The sequence below is a fragment of the Rhipicephalus microplus genome, chromosome 9, assembly GCF_043290135.1.
Source record: "Rhipicephalus microplus isolate Deutch F79 chromosome 9, USDA_Rmic, whole genome shotgun sequence".
Classification (NCBI taxonomy): Eukaryota; Metazoa; Arthropoda; class Arachnida; order Ixodida; family Ixodidae; genus Rhipicephalus; species Rhipicephalus microplus.
The window spans coordinates 3,949,248-3,969,600 of record NC_134708.1 but is presented as its reverse complement, the minus strand read 5'-3'; the positions used below and the strand labels follow the sequence as shown (position 1 = coordinate 3,969,600).

At 44.2% G+C, this 20,353-nt stretch overlaps 2 protein-coding genes and 1 long non-coding RNA gene across 6 annotated transcripts in view; 2 read left to right on the top strand and 1 right to left on the bottom strand.

Moving 5' to 3' along the window:
• Positions 1 to 3,146, top strand: part of Hpr1 (THO complex 1-like protein Hpr1) — a 74,918-nt gene extending 71,772 nt beyond the window's left edge. For all 3 annotated transcript variants that reach the window (XM_075872994.1, XM_075872992.1, XM_075872993.1), the window contains exon 19: positions 2,795 to 3,146. In XM_075872994.1, coding sequence (XP_075729109.1) covers positions 2,795 to 3,111 — 317 coding nt within the window. In that variant the 3' untranslated portion in view covers positions 3,112 to 3,146. The remainder of the gene's footprint in view (positions 1 to 2,794) is intronic.
• LOC142771496 (uncharacterized) overlaps positions 1 to 11,043 on the bottom strand; it is a 35,106-nt gene extending 24,063 nt beyond the window's left edge. For both annotated transcript variants that reach the window (XR_012885959.1, XR_012885960.1), the window contains exons 1-2: positions 10,620 to 11,043; positions 429 to 525 (exon numbers count right to left, since the gene is read on the bottom strand). This is a non-coding gene — a long non-coding RNA (uncharacterized LOC142771496). The remainder of the gene's footprint in view (positions 1 to 428; positions 526 to 10,619) is intronic.
• Positions 11,044 to 11,174: 131 nt separating this feature from the next.
• Positions 11,175 to 20,309, top strand: RnrS (ribonucleoside-diphosphate reductase subunit M2). Its single transcript, XM_037415318.2, has 7 exons — positions 11,175 to 11,341; positions 12,084 to 12,116; positions 12,226 to 12,498; positions 12,837 to 12,970; positions 15,690 to 15,918; positions 16,300 to 16,518; positions 20,038 to 20,309. The coding sequence occupies exons 1-7, from the start codon at positions 11,270 to 11,272 to the stop codon at positions 20,188 to 20,190; spliced, it is 1,113 nt and encodes a 370-aa protein (XP_037271215.1). The 5' UTR covers positions 11,175 to 11,269; the 3' UTR covers positions 20,191 to 20,309.
• Positions 20,310 to 20,353: the final 44 nt, after the last annotated feature.

Below are 20,353 nucleotides of genomic sequence, written 5' to 3'. Positions count from 1 at the left end.
AAGAAGAGTTTTTGTAGCGTTTTTATTGTGCCTCTAAATGCACATTTTTAATGTTTGTGCCTATATTCTTATAAGTGCAAACAAGCTTTTCTACTCTGAATTGCCTCTTTGTGATGTGTGTTATTATTTACCATCCACAAATTCGTCAAATTTGTTAGATTCAATGCAAAGGTTCTGGAGTCTCAGATTAAAGCGAGTGAAAATGTTTTACTAAGTGCCTATAAATGCCAATCTTTAATGTTGCACCTATATGATTGTTATTTAATCTCAAATTTGCTTTCTAGTACAGTCCGAGGCCTGTATTCATGTGAACGGACAAAAAATTGAGCTTTCGCAACTCTATGGGGTGCAACCAATGCTCATCTCAGAAGGTCCCTTCACTACTGACAAGGCTACAAATTCTTTTAGTCAATAGGAAGGCTGATTACCCTCTCCACATGTATTCATCCGGGTAGCGTCGTCTGCGCGGCATCTCTTCAGCTTCCGCTCACATGCGTAAGGTACAGGAGGTGCATCTGTACAGCCCTAGGACGATGAAAAATGAATGTGAGTGTCCTAGGGTGTTATCAAGGGAACATAAGAGTGTAGATAAAACAATATATCCATGTGGTTTTAGTTTTTTTTTTTTTTGTTATTTACTTCTTATAGGGCACTTTACTAGGTCACATCAAAAATTTTTACTTAGACACTGGAAGTTGTTGCGTATCTAATGAATGGCCTTGTACGACTAGATTTTTAATCTTTCTTGGGAACCTTCGACACAAAATGTTTTGTCTGTCTGTCTGCACATTTGTCTGTTTGTCCACTTTTAACAGCATCAGTACTTGAAACGGTCGACCCCATCCGCAGCATCCACTAATGTTACTCAAGATTCAGCATTCATACTTGTGCAATTGTCGATTCAAAGGCAATTATTGCGCATGTCTGGGGCACCAAAACAACACGTATATATTCTGCATGTGCGTCTTTTACTAGAAAAGGCATACATAAGTGATTTCAAGAACTGTAGCGCTTATCACGCTGCGCTGACCATGCAACGCTTGCACGAACAGGAGTGTTTCGAATGCTTTGCTAAAACGAAACGGTGGTGGCACCTAACCGTCGCCTTGCGTTCCACACCTTATCACCTCTGAGACGGGCGCGGACACTCTTCTCAGAGCCACGCACTTTGTTTTTGAAGAAAACTGCCAGATGGCGCTCACGTCTCACGTGTGACGTGATTTGATGGGCTCATTCGCCTCCGCTGCACGCTCAAAGCACTGTAATGCAGCGCCTCCAGAATACTAGTCACCGATTTTCTTGCGCTGAACATGAAATAAATGTTTTGTTCATTCTCTCCACACGCAAGACTATTGTCTTTCGACGACATTTTCTGTACATTATGATCACATGAAACGAAAACCACATATACGACACTAGCTCTCCCATCAGAGGAGTTAGATGCATTGTCATCTCTGTCACACAGTGGCACCTGAGCACATGTTTTGGCCAGTTTGTGTTGCTTTGCATGGGGCCTGTGCACGCTGTATCTGTTCCCATTGAAATGAAGTAAAATTGTGATGCTTCATTTTCATTATGAAAGTGCACGACGAAGGAAAGTCATTTTGCACACTAAATATAGCTACATCATGTCTTTTTTGTGTGCCCGAGGCCTGCGATCGTGAGTAGCGTAAAAGGAGATCTTCAGCTGCATGTGCGGGCTGAAAATATCCAAACCTCAAAGAAAAGCTTGCAGACTTTCATAAGCTACTTGATGTATATTGGCTTTTTCAAGGTAACGGTATGCAAGAAGTGATAGCAATGCCAGTAAAACAGCCTTTCAGAAAATGAGCAGCCAGAAGAACAAGTCTTTCATTATATGAAGGAAAATTGTGCTCGTCTCTCTTTATTAATCTTTTTCTAATTGTAAAAATAAGGTTATACTACAGTTTTATTGTTAAAATCTGGTAGAAATTTATTCATGAGCATGTTTATTTAGAATTTGGGAAATGGCGTGCTTGTTAGATTAGTCTGCTCTACTTGAGAGCATAGTTTTCATCAAGCTTGTTTCATCTTGGTCCTTTCCTCCTCATAATAAGTATACTTAATTCAGTGTTTTCAAGCCACATATTTGAGCCTACTTGGCATGTTAGCATTTGGTTTTGGGGGGCACTTCTGTTAAGACAAACAAATGATCGTGGTTCCTTCAAGTTAGTCTTAAAGGGAGTCTACTGTACCTCAGCCAGTCTTTGAAATATCCTTCCTACAGAAATCACTTCATCATCTATTCAGCATTTTTCTAAGTCACTGCACCAGTACATACTTGCAGTTTCTAAAAAAAAAAAAGAAGACAACTTTGCTTGTTTTCTTTCCTGTTTTATGTACCATTGAGCCTTTAGTTTTTTGTTTTTATAATATTTTTTATGTTGTACATAGTTTTCTATTACTCACTGTATAACGATTTTTTTTTGTTTCAGATGCACCCATGTATAGGATATTTTTCACAGAGATTTTTTTTATGTTTTTCACTCACTGCAAGGTTTATAGTTTCATTTCGAACATTGTATAATGATTGTCTTGTTTTGTGTACATCTATATAGAATCCTTGGACACGGATTTAAATAGCATTATTTGTGATAGGAACCCCTTTCACAACTATTGCTGAGTTCTGGGGTTTTAGCTTATAAACATTACCTATTGTACTCCATTTTGTTACGAATAAGTGAACTTGAATTGAACTTGTTTAGGTTTCCATTTGTGATAATACTGATGGGAAAGGATTCCTCCTAATAAATTCGTGGTGTGTACGTTGCAGCATTGTCGAGCGCTGGTGGAGCTGCCGAGTGCGGCAGCAACGAGCCAAAGGATAAGCTCAGCAAGGACGAACTGGTGGCTCTGGCTGGGGCACTTGGTGCCGACTGGAAGAAGCTGGCGCCATTGCTGAGCTTCGGTGAAGACGAGATTCTCTACATTGCTTCTGAACATGAAGGCGATGCAGTGAAGCAGGCCTACCAGGCACTGCTCGTCTGGCTCGAGCAGGAACCTGAGCATGCGACACACAGCAACCTTTTGCAACTGGCAGCCAGGGCAGGACTCAAGGACAAGCTTGCATCACTCTTGGTTTCAGAATAAAAGGCTAACTTGGTGGGATTCGGGATAGATGGTTATCAAGTTTGTTTATGACTGACAATTGTGAAGAACGGGCAGAGAACACACCAAGTGTCTGGTGTGTCTCTTGAGTCTGTTAGACTCTAGGGACAACACTTCATCTTTGTCACGATGACCTCGGGGGTGCTTGAAATATTCTATTGGATCAGGAGAGAGTGAGACTGGCACAGGAGACATGGTAGCATTACCAACAAACTTTCGTTAATTCTTGCAGGCGTAACTCTTGCAAACACGTCGTGTAGTTCGGAAGTTCTGCCACAGGCTGAATTTTGCTGCTTCCGCAAGTGTTCAAATAGGCTCCTCTTCCCCGAAGTTCCAGTGGCACTCAGCAATGCAAACAAACCCCATTTACAGTAAGAAATCTTAGTTCGTACCCAGCACTGAAACTAGCTATAGCTAAACAGGGCATTTTAGCTAGGCTTAGATGCTTTTCTTCAACTTAGTCTGGCCACTACGGGCCTTGCGGCACTAGATTGTTCTTACTGTTCAATCGATGTTCGTTGCGCCGACCCGATGTTCTCGCTGCGTGAATCTTTCGAAAAGACCGTCGTCGAAGTCCTCAGCAGCCACCCAAGTTCATTTTTGGTCGCCTTCCTCTATCCTGCCGCTAGTCCTCGTCATGCTTTTTTGTGGTAGTCTGTACCGTTCTCGCTTAGTCGAGGTTAGGCCTACCCAAGTTTTTGCTTCAGGACTCCACCGATGACAAACATCTCCTTGCCTGAACTGTGGTCGGCAGCCGAGAATGGCTGCTGGCGATCCCGGAACTGCAGTGCCGAGAAGTGACAACTCCGGAAAGCCTCGCTTGGAGTCTTCCAAGGGCAACAGCCACTCCCCGCACCAGCCGCTCCCTTCGCGGGTGCAATGCCTGCTTTTTCCTCGGTCTTCTCCGCCCCACAAAACAGTGACTTATTCATCCCTCGTCGTTCACCATCACAGCTCGGGTCGCACGCCCCGAGCCCCTATCTGGCCAGTCCTCAGCGATGACGTGGCTGGTACGCGTGCACTCAGGTGGCTTTTTTCTTCATGTGCACCGTCGCTGCTCTTCCACGTTCAGCACCCGCCTCATACCTCTCCTTCACTCATCGCAGCCCTGCTCATTATGGCAGCATCTTGAAGGGAAAGAGCTTGTTTGATAGATACACCCTAATGAAGCCAACAGACTAGGAAAGTATACAGAGGAAATTACCTTCAGTTTTCAATTACAGTGTAGTAATTAGTATGACATAAGAGGGAAGGGAATGGGAGCGGATGAAAAAGCAACTCGCTCTTGGTACGTATTGATGCAATGACCTGTTAATGCATTTAATGTGTTAGTATACAAAAAGTGCAGTTTTAATACTTATGGGCAAGTTTTTTCATCCACTGTCATTCCACTTGAGTCACCATATTACAATGTACATATTGCATCAGTGATGGAAGTGCTCCAAAACAGAAATGCTGCTCCGTGCTGCTCCAAAGTGCAATATTTGCTAGTAACTGCTCCAAAATGGTGTTGGCAAACTAAAAAGAATGAAGTTGAACCATGGGACCATCCAGTGAGCCTAAGCGAAACCATGAGCAAGCTGTATACACACGATCATCCTAGTATAGAACTCAGTGGCGTAAATCCAGAAAAATCTCAAGGGGTGACACATATCAGGCCTTGGTGTCCAATTCGTATGTTTATTATGGAATGTATTTTTATATATGTAAAAATTAAATCGTGCTTTCAAATAAAATTTAAAAATGAGCATAGGGTCCCAGCTCGAGCAATTCTGTTTAGTCTTTTTTTTTCACCTTTTTTTTTCACTTTTTATAATTCACACAGCTGAGGGGCATTTAACACAGGTACGCAGTAAAATATAAAAGCCTTTTAAAAAGTTGATTGTGCTCTACTTAACTGTTAACTCAATTATATCAGATGTTTAAGCTGAATCTCAAGAGGGACACTTGCAAGGGCTGTCCTCCGCAGCCTGAACACAATAAAAGTCTGGACTCCCTTGTCCCCCCATGATTTACGTGAATGATGCCACTATACCGCTTGTATACTAGCTGCATACTAGCATACGGCATGTTTAATTATAAATATAAATATTTATTAGATGCTTAAGTGATGTTTTATACTTCAGGAGCCGTTAGGAACATGCATCTTCTTCGAAAACACCAATATGAATCCAAGCTATAGCACTTTTTTTTCTGCTCCGAAGACACTTGAGCCTGCTCCAAAGCCCCATTTTTTCTGCCCCAGAAAGCAAAATGTCGCTTTCATCACTGTTGCGTGTACATATCATGTGCCTTTACTTGACCTGTGACGAAAGAAGACTGAATGGACATTAAAAATAAGGAAAGCTTGAGCTTCACCCTCGGGAGTGGAACGTGCCTCGTTCTCATCTCAGGCTTCGCTCCGCGGTTGACACTTTGAAAGGGCTATACACAGTCACCCAGTCATTTGTAGTTTGGAGAGGGCCTATTATGTTTCATTGTGCATGAAAAGTGGGCTGTAAAGGAATATTTCAGTGCAGAACAAGTCCTAGAAGTCACTGGCCGTAAACCCCACCTGCCGGCAACAACCACCATGGCCCGTGTGGCATGGTGTGCTGGAAGGAGCGGTGTCGTCACCATCTATCGAAGTTTCGGCCACTGCAAAGGTTCAACATCAGTGCGAAGCTTGAGAGAGCTCAATTATCTCGACTTGACCGCAATGCAGACAGGTCACTCGCATGTTCGTGAAGATATTCGATTAAATGAAGTGCTCGGCTAAATGTGCTAAAATTTCACCTGCTTACTTGTGCATGCACAAGGTCTAAACAACAAAACACCGATTATGATAAAAAAATTGGGTGTCATGGCGCCTTTAAGGTGTTAGCCCCATTCCATATGCACCCACTCTGCGTTTTAGTCATGGTTTGCTGACTCGCTGCGCTTATTGTACTCGTCAGGTTGATGTGAATTCTATTGCATTGAAAAAGCTTGCCTTCTCCACCTTCTAATTATGACTGGTATTATTGCCTACTTTGAATCGTTATTTCGTAACATTGAAGAAAACTGTGCGAGCATAAATCGGCGTTTTTGGTGTACAAGCTTTCATTGTACTGCAAGTGCGAAAAAACTGTTCAACATAACGAATTGAAACTTACCGAGCCTTTTAATCAAGCATTAAACTTATTGCTAGTAAAGCAATTAAAAATTTATGCAGGCTGCAATGAAATTGGGGAGAACAATGAAAGTTTATCGATAGCTTTTTCTTTATGTAGAATAATAATTAATGGATTTCCAAGTTGCAATGTACTTTAAGTTTACATGATGTGTTCTGAGTAACAGTTCATGATTATTGCTTCAATGGGCTCAACGTGGTCACACATTACTGATGAAGGGACAAAAGTACGCAAGCTTAAATCCTCAAATGTTCTAGCAGCAATCAATTCTTTGGGATTCAATGAAAAGAAAATTGTCCTATGTTCTTTAGAAAATGTACAGGACAGCATTGAATTAAGCTCATTTTTTTGCTAATCAGGCTTGTGCGAATCAACATTTTCTTTTTTCACGCTAATTCACAACAAATATTACGAATTAGCAGAGCCATATTCTGTCTTGTAATTACTAGTACTCACTAACATTATGAAGTGTACTGTCTCACATTCCTCATATGTGACATCTTCACTTGTCAGTAGTTCACTGTCAAAATGAATTATTTGGTGCTTTGGCTTTGCAGGTATTGGTGCCAGTGGTTGGCCCATATCACTAGGCAGCCGCAACATACTGCCTTGTGGCATGCTTTTGCCAGGGTTGAAGCTAGCTGTTCCATCACTCATGTCAACACGATTGTACTTGGAAGTTATGACTCCTAAAGTTATTAAATGCGAATCATTTCTCAGTGAACTTCTGTAACTTTGAGCATATCTATCTATCCAGCTATCCGTCTCTCTGTCTGTCCGTCTATCCATCCATCCGCCCGCCCGCTCTAAATATACCAAATTTAATATCGCCCGCCCGCTTATCCGTCCGTTCGTCCGTCTGTATAGCTGCCTACGATTTTTTTAGCTCTCCTGGCTGTTTCGATAATGATATCGATACCAAAATTGGTATGGCATAACATGACTATATGACGAGCACAATTGACTAGTCATAACAACAAAATCATGACATGTATGTCATGAATGTCATGATTTACATTTCGTGGTCCTGCAGCTCTTGCGATGGTTTCGTTCACATGACATGTGAAACTAGTATGGTATGACATGATTGCATGGCCAACACAAGCGACAGACCCTAACATGAAAGTCATGATTTGCGTGCCATATAACAACATGACTACATGCCATGCTCGTGATGCACTTGCGGCCGTTTGGCTAGCGTCGCATATACAAAATTTGGTGTTACGTGACGTCAATGGATGACGAAGGAATATGACTGGTGCAAACATAATAACCATGACACAAGTGTCACGTAAGGACATTACAATATACCATGCTCGTGATACACTCGCGACCGTTTCGCTAGCTCTAGATATACCAAATTTGGTATCACCTGATATAAATAGAGACGAAGGCAAGTACACGTCCAAACATGATAATTGTGATATGCGTATCATGTCAAATTTGACAACATGCTACGCTCAAAGCACGCTCGCGGCCGTTTCGCTAGCTCTACATATACCAAATTTAGTATCAGAAAACGTGAATAGATGATGAACCTAAATGACACGTCCAAACATGATAATAATGGCATGAAGGTCATGGCATAATTTAAGTCCGCCTCTTAGCGTACTTAATTTAATGTGACATATCAATCTTCTTCGTGCTTCGCATATTATCGATTCCCACTGTACGTGGGATCTGCCAATTTTAATGCTAATGCAATACCATTATCTTCCAAAATGGCAAAGTTTGAGATGTAGAACCACAGCAATTATGAAAAAAAAAACAGCACTGTAAGAATTCAACTTAGGTCCACTTAGCCAGGGCTCACACATCTATGCAACATGCCACATAAAGCAATTTTTTAACAGTTTTTTCTTTTGTTTGCACTTCCTTTATTACCAGATGTAACTCGTACTAACGGGAAATAAAATTAATGCAACTTCGTACTAGTAGTGTCAAGCTGGCTGGCCTGCTTTGTTTTTTTTTTTTATTTTCTTCTCCCACCTCTGTTTTTATGCAATTTCTTTGTGGTCACTTCAAATCATTTTTCACTTTATGTATTTATTTTACTTTCCGTCTTATGCTTTACCCTCATTTTTTTTTTTTTGGCACCCTTTTAGCTGCATAGCCAAGTGTTTCACCAATTCGTGGGCTCACATTTAGCCTTGCACGTAGTAGTATTTCTCGCTGTGCCCATCCCACACTGGACATTCTGGAAGCGAAGAAAGCGCGAGCCTGTTGATGATGATAGCTTTCCGTTGGTCGAATTAGTAGCTCCGCTGTTAAAAAGTCATGCAAATGTAGGTGCCAAACATTTATTTGCATACTTGAAACCAGAGGTAGATACAGACAATCATTACTTTTTGCTGAGAAGAACCAAGCGCTGGGCGAGTTGGTATTTCTTTGTGGATGGCATTTCATGCAAAAAAAAAAAAAAACATGGACAAGAAGAAAGAGAGCACAGCTGCACCAGCCTCTTCCTTCTTGTCCATGTTTTTTTTTTTTTTGCACTAAATGCCATCCACAATTACATTTTGTGTGTGGGGGTGAGATTGAGAAGAACCGGGCAGAGCTATTTCGTTCTTAGTACCCTCACAAAACCCCATGGCAACATAAATATTAAATTGTGCTCAAAGTAGTCATTTGTCCCAATGGACAACAGGCTCTGGAAGATCCGCCACAACTCCTGCGATCATCCAAAGATCGTCTTCAGGAAAATGCACCATTGCCCTGCGAAGTTTTCTAGTCTTTGCCCGCGTAAGTGCGTGTTTTTCTCGGAGGGGTGGAACATATTGTAACGTCGCCTCAGAGGTCCAGGCGAGGTCACGACCTCCTCTATAAGAGGAGGTCGTGGGCGAGGTTTACTGGTCGTAGAGCAGCAGGGTTCTTGGAAAAAAGCGTCGTTTAAGCTAGATCTCGAGGATGACGAATCCACAGCCATGGCTCGTACCCACTCAGGGGGAATGACCAAGAATCGAAGGTTTAATTCAGTGAGACTTTTTTCATATTCAATGTCGATACCCCCTCCAAAAAAAAAAAAAAAAGACACCCTAGGTAGAATGAAAGAAGTGCAATAATTATTTGTCACTCGTTCAGATCAGACAACGCATTCATTATCTTGAATAGAAGAACGGCACTTCTTTCTTTCGTCACCTGTGCAATGCATATCACCCACTACTACAAGTGGCATTACTCTCCCCTTTGCGAAATAGGTGCATCACCTCGATGCTCAGGGAAAGGTGTAGTAGAAATACACACGCTGCAGTTTGACTGTGTCATCCCATTCATTCAAGACAGCCACACGCTCAAAGTCAACCAACCCGTCTTAGAGCGCTGTGGCTTGGTACGGCATCGAACTCGTGGGCTCTCAAGTGTCACATAAAAAACAGTGCCAATAACGAGGGACAAGAGAAAGAAGGAGACAGACAGCGACACAGTCTCTTTCTTTCTCTTGTCCCTCGTTATTGGCGCTGTTTTTATGTGAATCGAGTCGTACCAACTCGCCCAAGCAACCACGTTAGCTACTCTCAAGTGTTTCCATACCCGTTGGGTTGGTTTGCACAGAAGTGCTGGCCATGCCAATTGAGGTACTAGTGTGAACGGGAACGCCGACCTGCAGGGGAAAGACGTCCCCGCAGGTCCCCCCCCCCCCCCCCCCGGCTTCCAGGAGAGGTCTGTAACATCCGTGAGGGCTACCAAGCACCTTCACCTTGCAATTATTACGTCTTACGTCATCTCAGAGGTCCAGGCGAGGTTATTGGTCGTTAGAGCAGCAGGGCTCTTGGCAAATTGCGTCGGTTAAGCTTGCTTGCTTGTACCTACATGCTGTGGCTCGTTTCCACCACGGGGGATTGGCCATTAAACCGGTGGTTAATGTAATGAGGAAAAAATAATTTCATGTTCCGATGAAGAAAAATTAATTATCCAGACATCTAGGGAGTTTAAAATTGGACAATCATAAAGTTATCTAAGAATAAAGTAGGTAAACAACTATTATTTGAAATGAATAAATAAATCATAATTCCAAAGAACTAGAATTACATCTAGAACACTGTCGCAGCAACGTCCACATCACGGTTACGGTTATGTGACCCCTCATAATATTCGACAGCGGCACTAGCTCATTTCAGGGGCACATCCAGCCACGGGGGTGGGCCGTAATAAAAACCGGTAGGGGACTTTCAGTAGTTACTATGACTCCATCACAGCATAAATATTGTTAATTTGCACTCACCAGGGTTCCACTCATTCGTTCTAATCGGTTTTTCAATCGTAATAAATTGCAAAATTTTAAACAAAAATTAAAAAATTATCGAAATGATTTCACATAGAAACCAACAAATTATTGCTTACTTTGCTAACGAGGGGATATTTTTTCTGAATGTGCGATCTTCGCCGCTTATTTCTGCCAGCATGAACGGCTAACTCGCAAAATGTCGCGCCAAGGACCCGCTGCAATCGGGATCGCAGCTAAAGATTGCGACTGTCGAGGGAGCGAAAAGGGCCTGTAACAACATTGACCGCGAACGGTTGCGCGCTTACACAAACGGCGCACCAACGTTGTCCAAACTTGCCACGACATGCCCGCTCCCGCTGTAAGCTCCTCCCTCACGGAGGAAGCTCCTCCCTCTATTGTGAAATCAGCGCCAAAAATGACATAACGACAAACACAAGCGCGAACTCTTTTTTAGCTACAAAATTCAATAACAACTAATTAACTTAGTTTTTTGTACAATTTAAAACTTAAAAGTTACAAAAACATTTATTATAATATTATAAACGTAAATGGTTTTGTTCTACGTTAATGAATGCGTAAAACTGAGAAAGAATATTAAGCACCACTAGTTTCGTAATCGACGTAAGAGCCCTGTCGTTTTTTGATTGGACAATCTTTCCAATGGAGAGAAAAGCTGATCAGGGAGCTGCTTTCCTTGGCGCCAAGACGCAGTTGCGCGCGTTTTCTACTATCGTACGGAAGGGCCAGTGAAACTGCTCCGGTGAAAATGTCTCTTTCGACGCGGGACATGAATGTGATCAACAACCTGAAAATCTCAATCCGGGACAAAGAAAACCAGGTAAATGTCCGATGCGTCTCTTTGAAACCATACAGCGAATTTGGATGTTGTTCATAACATTGGCGTCAGGCCAATGTGTGACATGGATGTAAGAGCCATGAGGAGAAGATGTACGACCTCGGTAATACAGCCGCATCAGTCTGGTTTGAGCCATTTTCTCTAGATGATGAGTGAACACGAAGAGGGGTGACTTTTGTTTGCACTGCACAACCTTTATGGGAACCAACAGGCAATCCAGGTTGCAGTTGTATCGGGCTCGGATAATCGATTGCCTACCTTTTAGTTCATTCGTCCGGTGCTCTGGCAGTGAGTGCTAGGCTAAAATGTTATTAGGCGAATTTCGGGTGCCTATTTTTCTTAGCTTCGCGTATGCACAGTTGGCTGGTCACGCCTTACGAGGCTCGTGAGGCAGGGCGCCAGATGTTCGTGCTGCATTCTCCCGCCAAAAACGAGCGGCCGCCTACATAGAACCAAGGTGGTAGGGGTTGTAGGAAACATTTATTGCGCACTCGATTGTGCTATACGGTATAGCTTGGACTTAGCGTATCGGACTGCGCTCTTAATTTACCAATTTAAAAGTCGGCGCCGTAGTTGTACTTTCTCCACGGCGCCGCCCACCTCTGCTGAGATTGCCTAGAATTACAGTGCTGTTATGGAAATGCTAAACGGCACGAAACCATAATCGGCTGTCTTAGTGTTTGCGCCTTTTCACGTTTCCGCTTCTCATTTTCCTTTCCTGCAGCTGCCCGACGACAGCGGAAAAGTTGAAAAGAAGGTAAGTGGTATGCTTTGACGCCGGAAACCCGGTCGTCGATCGGGTGGACAGCAATTACGCGGGTTTGTGCCGAGCACGGGAAATGTACGTACTGCATACTCTTCCCCAGGTCCCACAGCAGCAAGTTGCGCGGCGGTCGACGAGCGTGGAAGACGAGCCTCTGCTGCGCGAGAACCCACGTCGTTTCGTGGTGTTCCCCATCCAGTACGAGGACATATGGCGCATGTACAAGAAGGCCGAGGCCTCCTTTTGGACCGTCGAGGAAGTGGACCTGGCCAAAGACCTACCGCACTGGGAAGCGCTCAAGCCCGAGGAGAGGCACTTCGTCTCGCACATCCTCGCCTTCTTTGCCGCCAGCGACGGCATCGTCAACGAGAACCTGGTACGCCTCCCCGCCCTTTTCGACCCAGGTTGCCTCGAGGGTGCCGGTTAGTAGTAAGCGAACTGCTGATGGAAGTCAGCTAAAAGACGCAATTGCTTGCAGTGAGCTTCACTGCATGGCACCAATTTAGGAAGACACAAACTTCTAGGGGTCACTCTGTGTCCTTCCGTGCATGCAATAAAGTATTGCCATGCAGCCCCCAATGCATAATTCCTCATAATGAATCACCTTGCTGTATGTAGTCCTGTAAAACACTCGGTAATTTACGTTTTATGTTCTGCCATGAATGCAATCAATGTCAAATGTTTGTGCTGACTGTTGGCACCTGTTGTTTGCAGGTGGAGCGCTTTAGCCAGGAAGTGCAGGTTACAGAGGCACGGTGCTTCTATGGCTTCCAGATGGCCATCGAGAATGTTCACTCTGAAATGTACAGCCTGCTCATTGACACCTACATCAAAGATGCGGCAGAGAGGTGAGCACATTCATGCTGACCATTGCTGCTCTCTACATTTGGAGAAGTTGGATTACTCCATCATTTTTCTATCTTGAATCTGCAGTGGCTGGCTCCTCGTGTCTTATTCGGACTCTGTGTCTACTAAATGTGAGAAAAATTATCCACGGAAGTATTGAACGAAATATGATTATTTATCGGACTCTGTGTTCACAGTAGACTTGTGAAACGGAACCGGAAAGAAACGAGAAAATATTGATAGGGGTTTCGGTTACTGAAAAATGAACTTTCAACAACAAATCCACTCGTATTTCAGGTAGTTGTGCCATTGTAGCGGCAATTCTATTTACAAAGAGTAGTGTATTGCTATTTAAGGCCTTGGAAGGACACTAAGCACAAAACATTAATTACGTGTGCATTGTTAGAGTACTTTTCTGGAAACTTCATGGTATGTTTTTTTTTTTTTTTTTTTTTTTTGTTCTGGCAGAAACAATGCATATATTTTATAGAAAATGTTGGTTGGAGGGTGTGCTTATACATCATCGCACACCTTTTGTCATTGCGTATTATTGGCAGATCTTTTGCCTGTACCCAAAAACGGCAGCAAGAAAGAAATTGTGTGTATATTCTACTTTCTTGTAACCAACCTCGGTGTATAACCTGCACCTTCGAATGTAATTTGTTCTAAAGGGGAAAAAAAAAATCACTGTGTATTGGCATAAAGTTCCCTTTTTTCATTACTGCAGTGATTCTACCGCTGCACAAAACTGCACCGAATTGGCCTGGCTCCTACACGCTGCTACATTTTTTCGAAATTTGGCGAGCCTGCGCCAAAGGGCTTGCTCCGACTTTCAAAAACTAATCTAATTGAGGCTCTCCCATTGAAAATGACATCGCCGTGCACCTGCATAAAATCAACTCAAGCCAAGCCACACAGCCAAATGTCACCGTTAGGACCATGGATAGTTTGGATGCAGTGACTGCCCAATTTTTCGGACTGTCTATTAACCTAGAAAATTGTCCAAAAAAAGGTTCATCGCTTTTGACTTTGCTCAAATAATCAAATCACTGTAGCCCTGTCTAAAATAGCTGCAATGTCTTTGAGAGTACACTTATGAGGCATTTCAGTGCACGCCCAGGCTGTCGTGAATACATTGAAGGCCCGCCTACGTGCATTTGCAAATATGCGTCTGGCAATTCCCGCCGATACCAGCAAAGCGCGGGATAAGTTGCGGTTTTGACGCGTGGAGCGTATAGAAACGAGGCAGAAGAATTGGAGGGTGTGGCAGATAGAGGAATTTTTGTCCGGACTTCCACAATGCGTGTGTGCACTTTGAAGATGCGCCACTGTACGAAAATCTCTAGCGACACGTAGCGCTTGCTGCCAAACGAGACCGATCGTTCCTAGTTATGTGCAGTTTGCACAGCTGACGGCATTTCTACTGGGGCACATTCGTGTGCACGTTTTTGTCATAAAAATGAGTTTTTGATGCCCACTCTGTTCCTGATCGCACATAGGCGCGGCGATGGCAAGCAGATTTCGTTCAAGAAGGCACCGCGTCTGTGCGGCGCACATCGCTGACTTTCACAGAGGGGGCACGTGAACAGCGACTCGAGTGAGTGGTTAAAAGCATGTAGTACGTCGACAACGGCGCCACGTGCAGTAACAAATAGTTAGCTAAAGATGCTTATCATAAACTGATTAAGTCGTACGGCATGTTTGCCGCATTGTCGCCATCACGCCTTCCTGCATTTTCGGTGCTTAACCATTAAACATCACCTCACTGTGCGGTGATACCAGCCCTTTCGAATTTTTTTTTTTTTTTCATCTGCTTCAACCCATAGCATTTGTGTATTGCAGCAAGCTGACTTTCGAACTTTACTGTGGCACTGAAGTACTTTCGAAAACGTTCGCTTCAGCATATGAGATCATAGACATAGCAAAGGCAGGCACCTTAAGTGATGCCGTTTCATACCTGGAATGTTGGCTGAAAGCCCAAAAAACTGGACGCAGAAGAGTTCCAGCGTTGAAAATTTCAGGCGTTCTTAAACATTAACGACCATGGGGCTTGTGATGCTGTTGCAAAATCGTCTAATTTTGCAAGCATGTCTCAAAAATCTGGCGCCCAAAACATCAGCAATCAACTAATCTTCAGCCACGTTATAAGGAAGTTTTAAATTCTGTCTTTGTCTACTAAATATGGTCAGGTTACTGTAGGTGATATAATTTTTTAATTCCTACATTATCCTTGAATAGTGTGCAGCACATTACAATTTTATCATTTGTTTGTCGTGAACACAGTATTAAAAAAAACAGCGGGAAAGGGTGGACGGAACCTTGTTATGAAAAAAATTTGTATACAGGGGTTGGTGTCAGGCCGACGTTTCGACAAGCGGACTTGTCTTTCTTACGGCTAGAACAGTACAGTTCTGTTCTGAGGAAGACAAGACTGCGTGTCTAAACGTCGGCTCGACACAGCCTCTGTTTTCGGATTTCTTCGGGACTTACGTTATGAGCGGTCTACACTGCAGCCAGTACCCCGACATTAGCTTTGAATTTTGTGTATATGCATTTTGTCTGAGCTATTTGTGAGAAATTTTTGTGTAGTTAGTGCTATTTGCGAGGGGAAGCACCTTTATTTCTTGGTAAAGTTAAAAAAAGGCCATCATCATAGGCCCCGGTAAGGAATGAACCCCCCCCCCCCCGTCTTTTTTTTTTTTCTTCATTGGACTTCGGCAGAGATCGGCTATTCAATGCAATCGAGACGATGCCGTGCATCAAGCGGAAAGCCGACTGGGCCCTGAAGTGGATCGGTGATCGAAATGCCAGCTTTGGGGAGCGTGTGGTCGCCTTTGCTGCCGTCGAGGGCATCTTCTTCTCGGGCTCATTTGCGTCCATCTTTTGGCTCAAGAAGCGAGGCCTCATGCCAGGTCTCACCTTTAGCAACGAGCTTATCAGCCGTGACGAGGTATGTCTTGCATTTTCTGACTTTGCCATATGCCGTGAAACCATCACATGATTTAAGTGTTGCACCCAACTACCATGAAGATGGCACAAACGGTCTTCCCCATTATGTCATTGCAGAAGTCGAGCACACGGGCACAGTGAATATAAGGATTTTTCAAAAGATACTGAACAAAGCCTGTGTGGTCTTAAGCTTAGGTGTTAGAAGTTGTTGACTGCTTTGTTTTCAAGCAGAAACTGGTGGCCAATAGCGAATTTAAGGTTTTTCATGAACTGTCATGCCTAGTAGCCACAGCACTATGGGCCGATGTCTCATTTAGTAATCTCAATTTCATTACTACTGGCTTGTCCAATGAGACCACCTAAGGATTTATTGTGTTCCCAGGGACTGCACACGGATTTCGCCTGCCTCATGTTCAGCCACTTGGTGCACAAGCCGTCGCCCACACGAGTGAAGCAGATCGTATGTGACGCGGTCGTCATAGAGCAGGAATTCCTGACTGAGGCCTTGCCCGTGGCCCTCATTGGCATGAACTGCGAGCTCATGAAGCGCTACATCGAGTTCGTGGCTGACCGGCTGCTGGTAGAGCTGGGATGCGAAAAGGTTGGTAATGTTGTCACGCATGTTGCTTGCGTCTATACCGTATTTACTCGCATCATCCTCGCACTTTCTTTTTGCCGGAAAACTGATGAAAAGTCGGGGGGGTACGAGAATCATGCGGGGAAAACTTTCTACGAAAACGTACAGAGCGAAAAAGAAAACGAAGTGGCCGCAAATCGGGATTTTCACACCAGCAACTAACAGCAAGCTTTAAGAAGTAATAACTAAAACTTACCTCAACAATAAAAGCAGAGATTCAAGACAAGATTTATTTAAGGCACAAAAAGTGGAAGCAAATAGTCGAGAATTAGAATACAATACGCAAAGCTTGCGGACATAGCGGTAGCGTTCGTCGGACAACAGCAGCCCTCAAAAGATAAGCGTGGGACGTCAGTATTGGGCTGATGGCCATTTAACAGAATCGTCCGCAGTTTCCTTCTGAAGAAATAAAGTTTACCATCAATCCCAGTTTTAGGCACACGGCAGGCCCAACGCGTCTGTGTGGCTTACAGCAGTCATCACCAGTAACAAACACAAAACTTGTAGACTCCGAAGGGCCTACCGGCGGCTCTGTTGCCATTCTTTAGTGCATGATTTATCACTTGCAACTTGAAAGCAGCCAGACAGCCTCAGTATCGCCTCATAACTTGACAAGGTTACCGACGCAGCATACAAAACACTCCGCAACGCGCACTGACCACTTCAGCTTGGCTTGAATTGAATTGAATCTCCGAGCAATAGTACGCTTGATGCTTAAGAGATGGCGTCAGATGGCGTGCGCTATCATCATCAGTGGCTGAAAAGAGCAGACGACGTTATTGCAGCAGTTTTAGAGGGCGCGATAATTACTTGTATTTTTACAAGTACAAAAAAATTGTATTTTTGTTGGGCGATGTGGGGGGTGCGAGAATTATGCGAGTGCGAGGATTACGCAAGTAAATACGGTACTTCATACTCTGCCACACAAGTCTATTGTATCAGACTAATTAAATGTTTATGGTTATAACATTAAAGGGCCACTCATCAGGCCCCATTACAAATTTTAGTTAGACTGTGGCAGTTGTGTGTCTCATAAAGAGTTGTGTGTCTCATATAACGGCCCCACTTAAAACGAAATTTGGCTTAAAACAAACAAAATCCGTGTGACCATGAAAATATAAATTGGTTCAATGGCACAAAATAGCACTTACAACGAACGTCTCCGAGCGCTGCTGCTTGGTTACAGCGAACGGAGTCCGCGCTCTGCTGACATCCGGGAAAAACCACTTTCGACCACGGATCGGGCATCGGCGAGGTGCCCATAAATTATTGTTAAACGTTGACCCTACCTCCGTGCCCCTCTAGTTACCGCTCTTCCCGACCGTTTTTTGTTACCGTATTTACTCGTGTAATCCTCGCACTTGCATGATTCTCGCATCCCCCACGTCGCCCAACAAAAATAAGATTTTTTTTTTTTTTTTTTCTCTCTCGAGTTATCGCACCCCCGAAAACTGCCAGCAATAATGTCGTCTGCTTGTTCTAGCCACTGATGATGATAGCACTCGCCATCTCTTGAGCATCAAGCGTACTATTATTGCACGGAGATTCAAGCCAAGCTGAAATGGTCAGTGCGTGGTTTCAAGTTGAAAAACTCTTTCTCAAGTTTTTCTATGTGAGAGTTGCTTGATTCGCGGACCTTTCAAGCAAGCTACTGTGGGGTCTGGATGTGGCGAGCGAGCGCCACCACCACGCTCTTAGAGTGAAAGGACGCAGTAAACACGGTCGGTACAAACCAAACAATACACATACATTTAACTAATTTAGACGACGATATCGTCCGCCGCATGATACATCACCTGTAAGTAATACGCTAGGACATCGTTGCACAATAACACGACAAACACACTAACACACCCAAGGCGGCGTCCCCAACGCTTGACTTACCACGCGGGCCCCCGGGGTCGTAGCCCGCAGTGCCATGCACCGAGGACCCACGCTAGAGACAACTGGCTCGCTCAACTCTCGCTCGCCACCAAGGCCTGCCTCCCGCCAGGGGTCACCGCCGGCGCTACCACTCTACCAACAGTGGTACACAGCGCGACCACAACGCCATCTATCGTCTGGCAGTTGTCACCCCCGAAATACGGCTTCTGTGCGAGACACGTGCGCCACGCGGCGCAAACAACTTTACAGGGGGTGTCAGCACCCCCACACTATCCAGCTTGCCTTCTCGTGTGTTCTGGTTTTCAAGGTCGCCCTCCCACCGCCCCTACCACAACTCCTTGCTCTTCTTCGCTCGCAAATCTGTTCTCTCTCGATCACAACCCCTTCGCCCGTCTCCACCGGGCCGCGACGCCAGCCACACTGGCTCGAATTAGTTTCGTTTTCCGACTAGAAACGGGCCCAGAGCTGTTCCACGCGTTTTGGCATATGTGCGTTGCGTGTGCACGTCTTGCTCGCTCTTGGTGTGCTTCTGTGGTCATGGTGGCCGATGGGAGGACTTGCACGCTTTTTTCTACCACTCAACAAAATGTCGAAAGTGTGACCGTTTGGCTTGATCGTAATCCACGGGTCAGGTGCCGCGCTGCAGAGCGTTTGCTCATTGCTGTTGACTGCCTGGCAGACAACTTGCCGCTTCGGGGGTCCCGATATTAAGCTGTGGAGATGGTGAATATTTCGTGGGAGGCAGTGATGGCTACATGCATGTGAAACTGTTTTCATGAGGCCGACTTCGTGGACGTCGGGCCCGATGCAGAGCCTGAAGCTTCCAAACAGGATCACTCCGGCAGCGATTTGTGGCAGTGCTTCGTCGACTTCGACCTGGGAGAGCGGGTGGGACATCTGTTGCGATGGTTTAATTACGGCCGATGATGATGCTGACACTGCGGAATCGTGCACAGATTAGGGCATTGTGAATGAAGTACGTGGTGAGTGTGATTTGTAGGAATCGGATTGCGAGAACGAGAATACTTTGAACCGAGTACCTCATGCAGCTTATGCCACGTGCCTCGGCGAACGAGTACCTTGCCATTTTAAATGAACTCAAGACCGCCCTTACCGATTCTGTTTTTCGAAACACGTACGTTTGTGTTCTCACTCGCAACTTTCTTAAAAGCTGCGTTTTATTTACTGCGAACTTCGGGATACAGCGAGCGGACGCCGCGTCAGGCTTAGGTTCGTTATAAGCGGGCTTGACTGTAATTGGTCATCAGAAACTTTAAGGTGGTTACTATAGTTTTTAATAGCCTTACTGCTAATGTAAAGATTCACTCTTTCCTGGCTCATACAAAGTATTTACACCTTATAAAGTCATTCATTCAATGATATTTTTATATATTTCTTCACTGATTACAAACATATACATACGTTATGAACTCCTGTATTAATTTTGACGACTTGCTGCATCATCAATGTTTATATTGTAAAATACCTGGTTGTTTGTACTGTGTTTTATTCATAATTTTCAAGTATTGTTTCTCAGAGAAGTGAATCATGCATTTTGTTTTATGAAACACTGCAGACTGGTGTTCTGTCCTTTTGCAGGTGTACAACTCGGAGAATCCATTTGACTTTATGGAGCACATATCTCTAGAAGGCAAGACCAACTTCTTTGAAAAGAAGGTTGGCGAATACCAGAAGGCTGGTGTAATGGCCAACAAGGAAGACCAAGTGTTCACTCTGGACGCAGACTTTTGAATTAGTCAATTGCACTTTTTATTTATACTATGCGCATCGATGCAGTACTCGTGCGCTCAGCTTGTACATAGCGAATATAATGTCCCGCTTTCTTGAAAATAAAGTGTACAAATCATGTGTCATATTTTGTCTGCTAGAAGCCAGCAGCTTTGCATTTAATGCT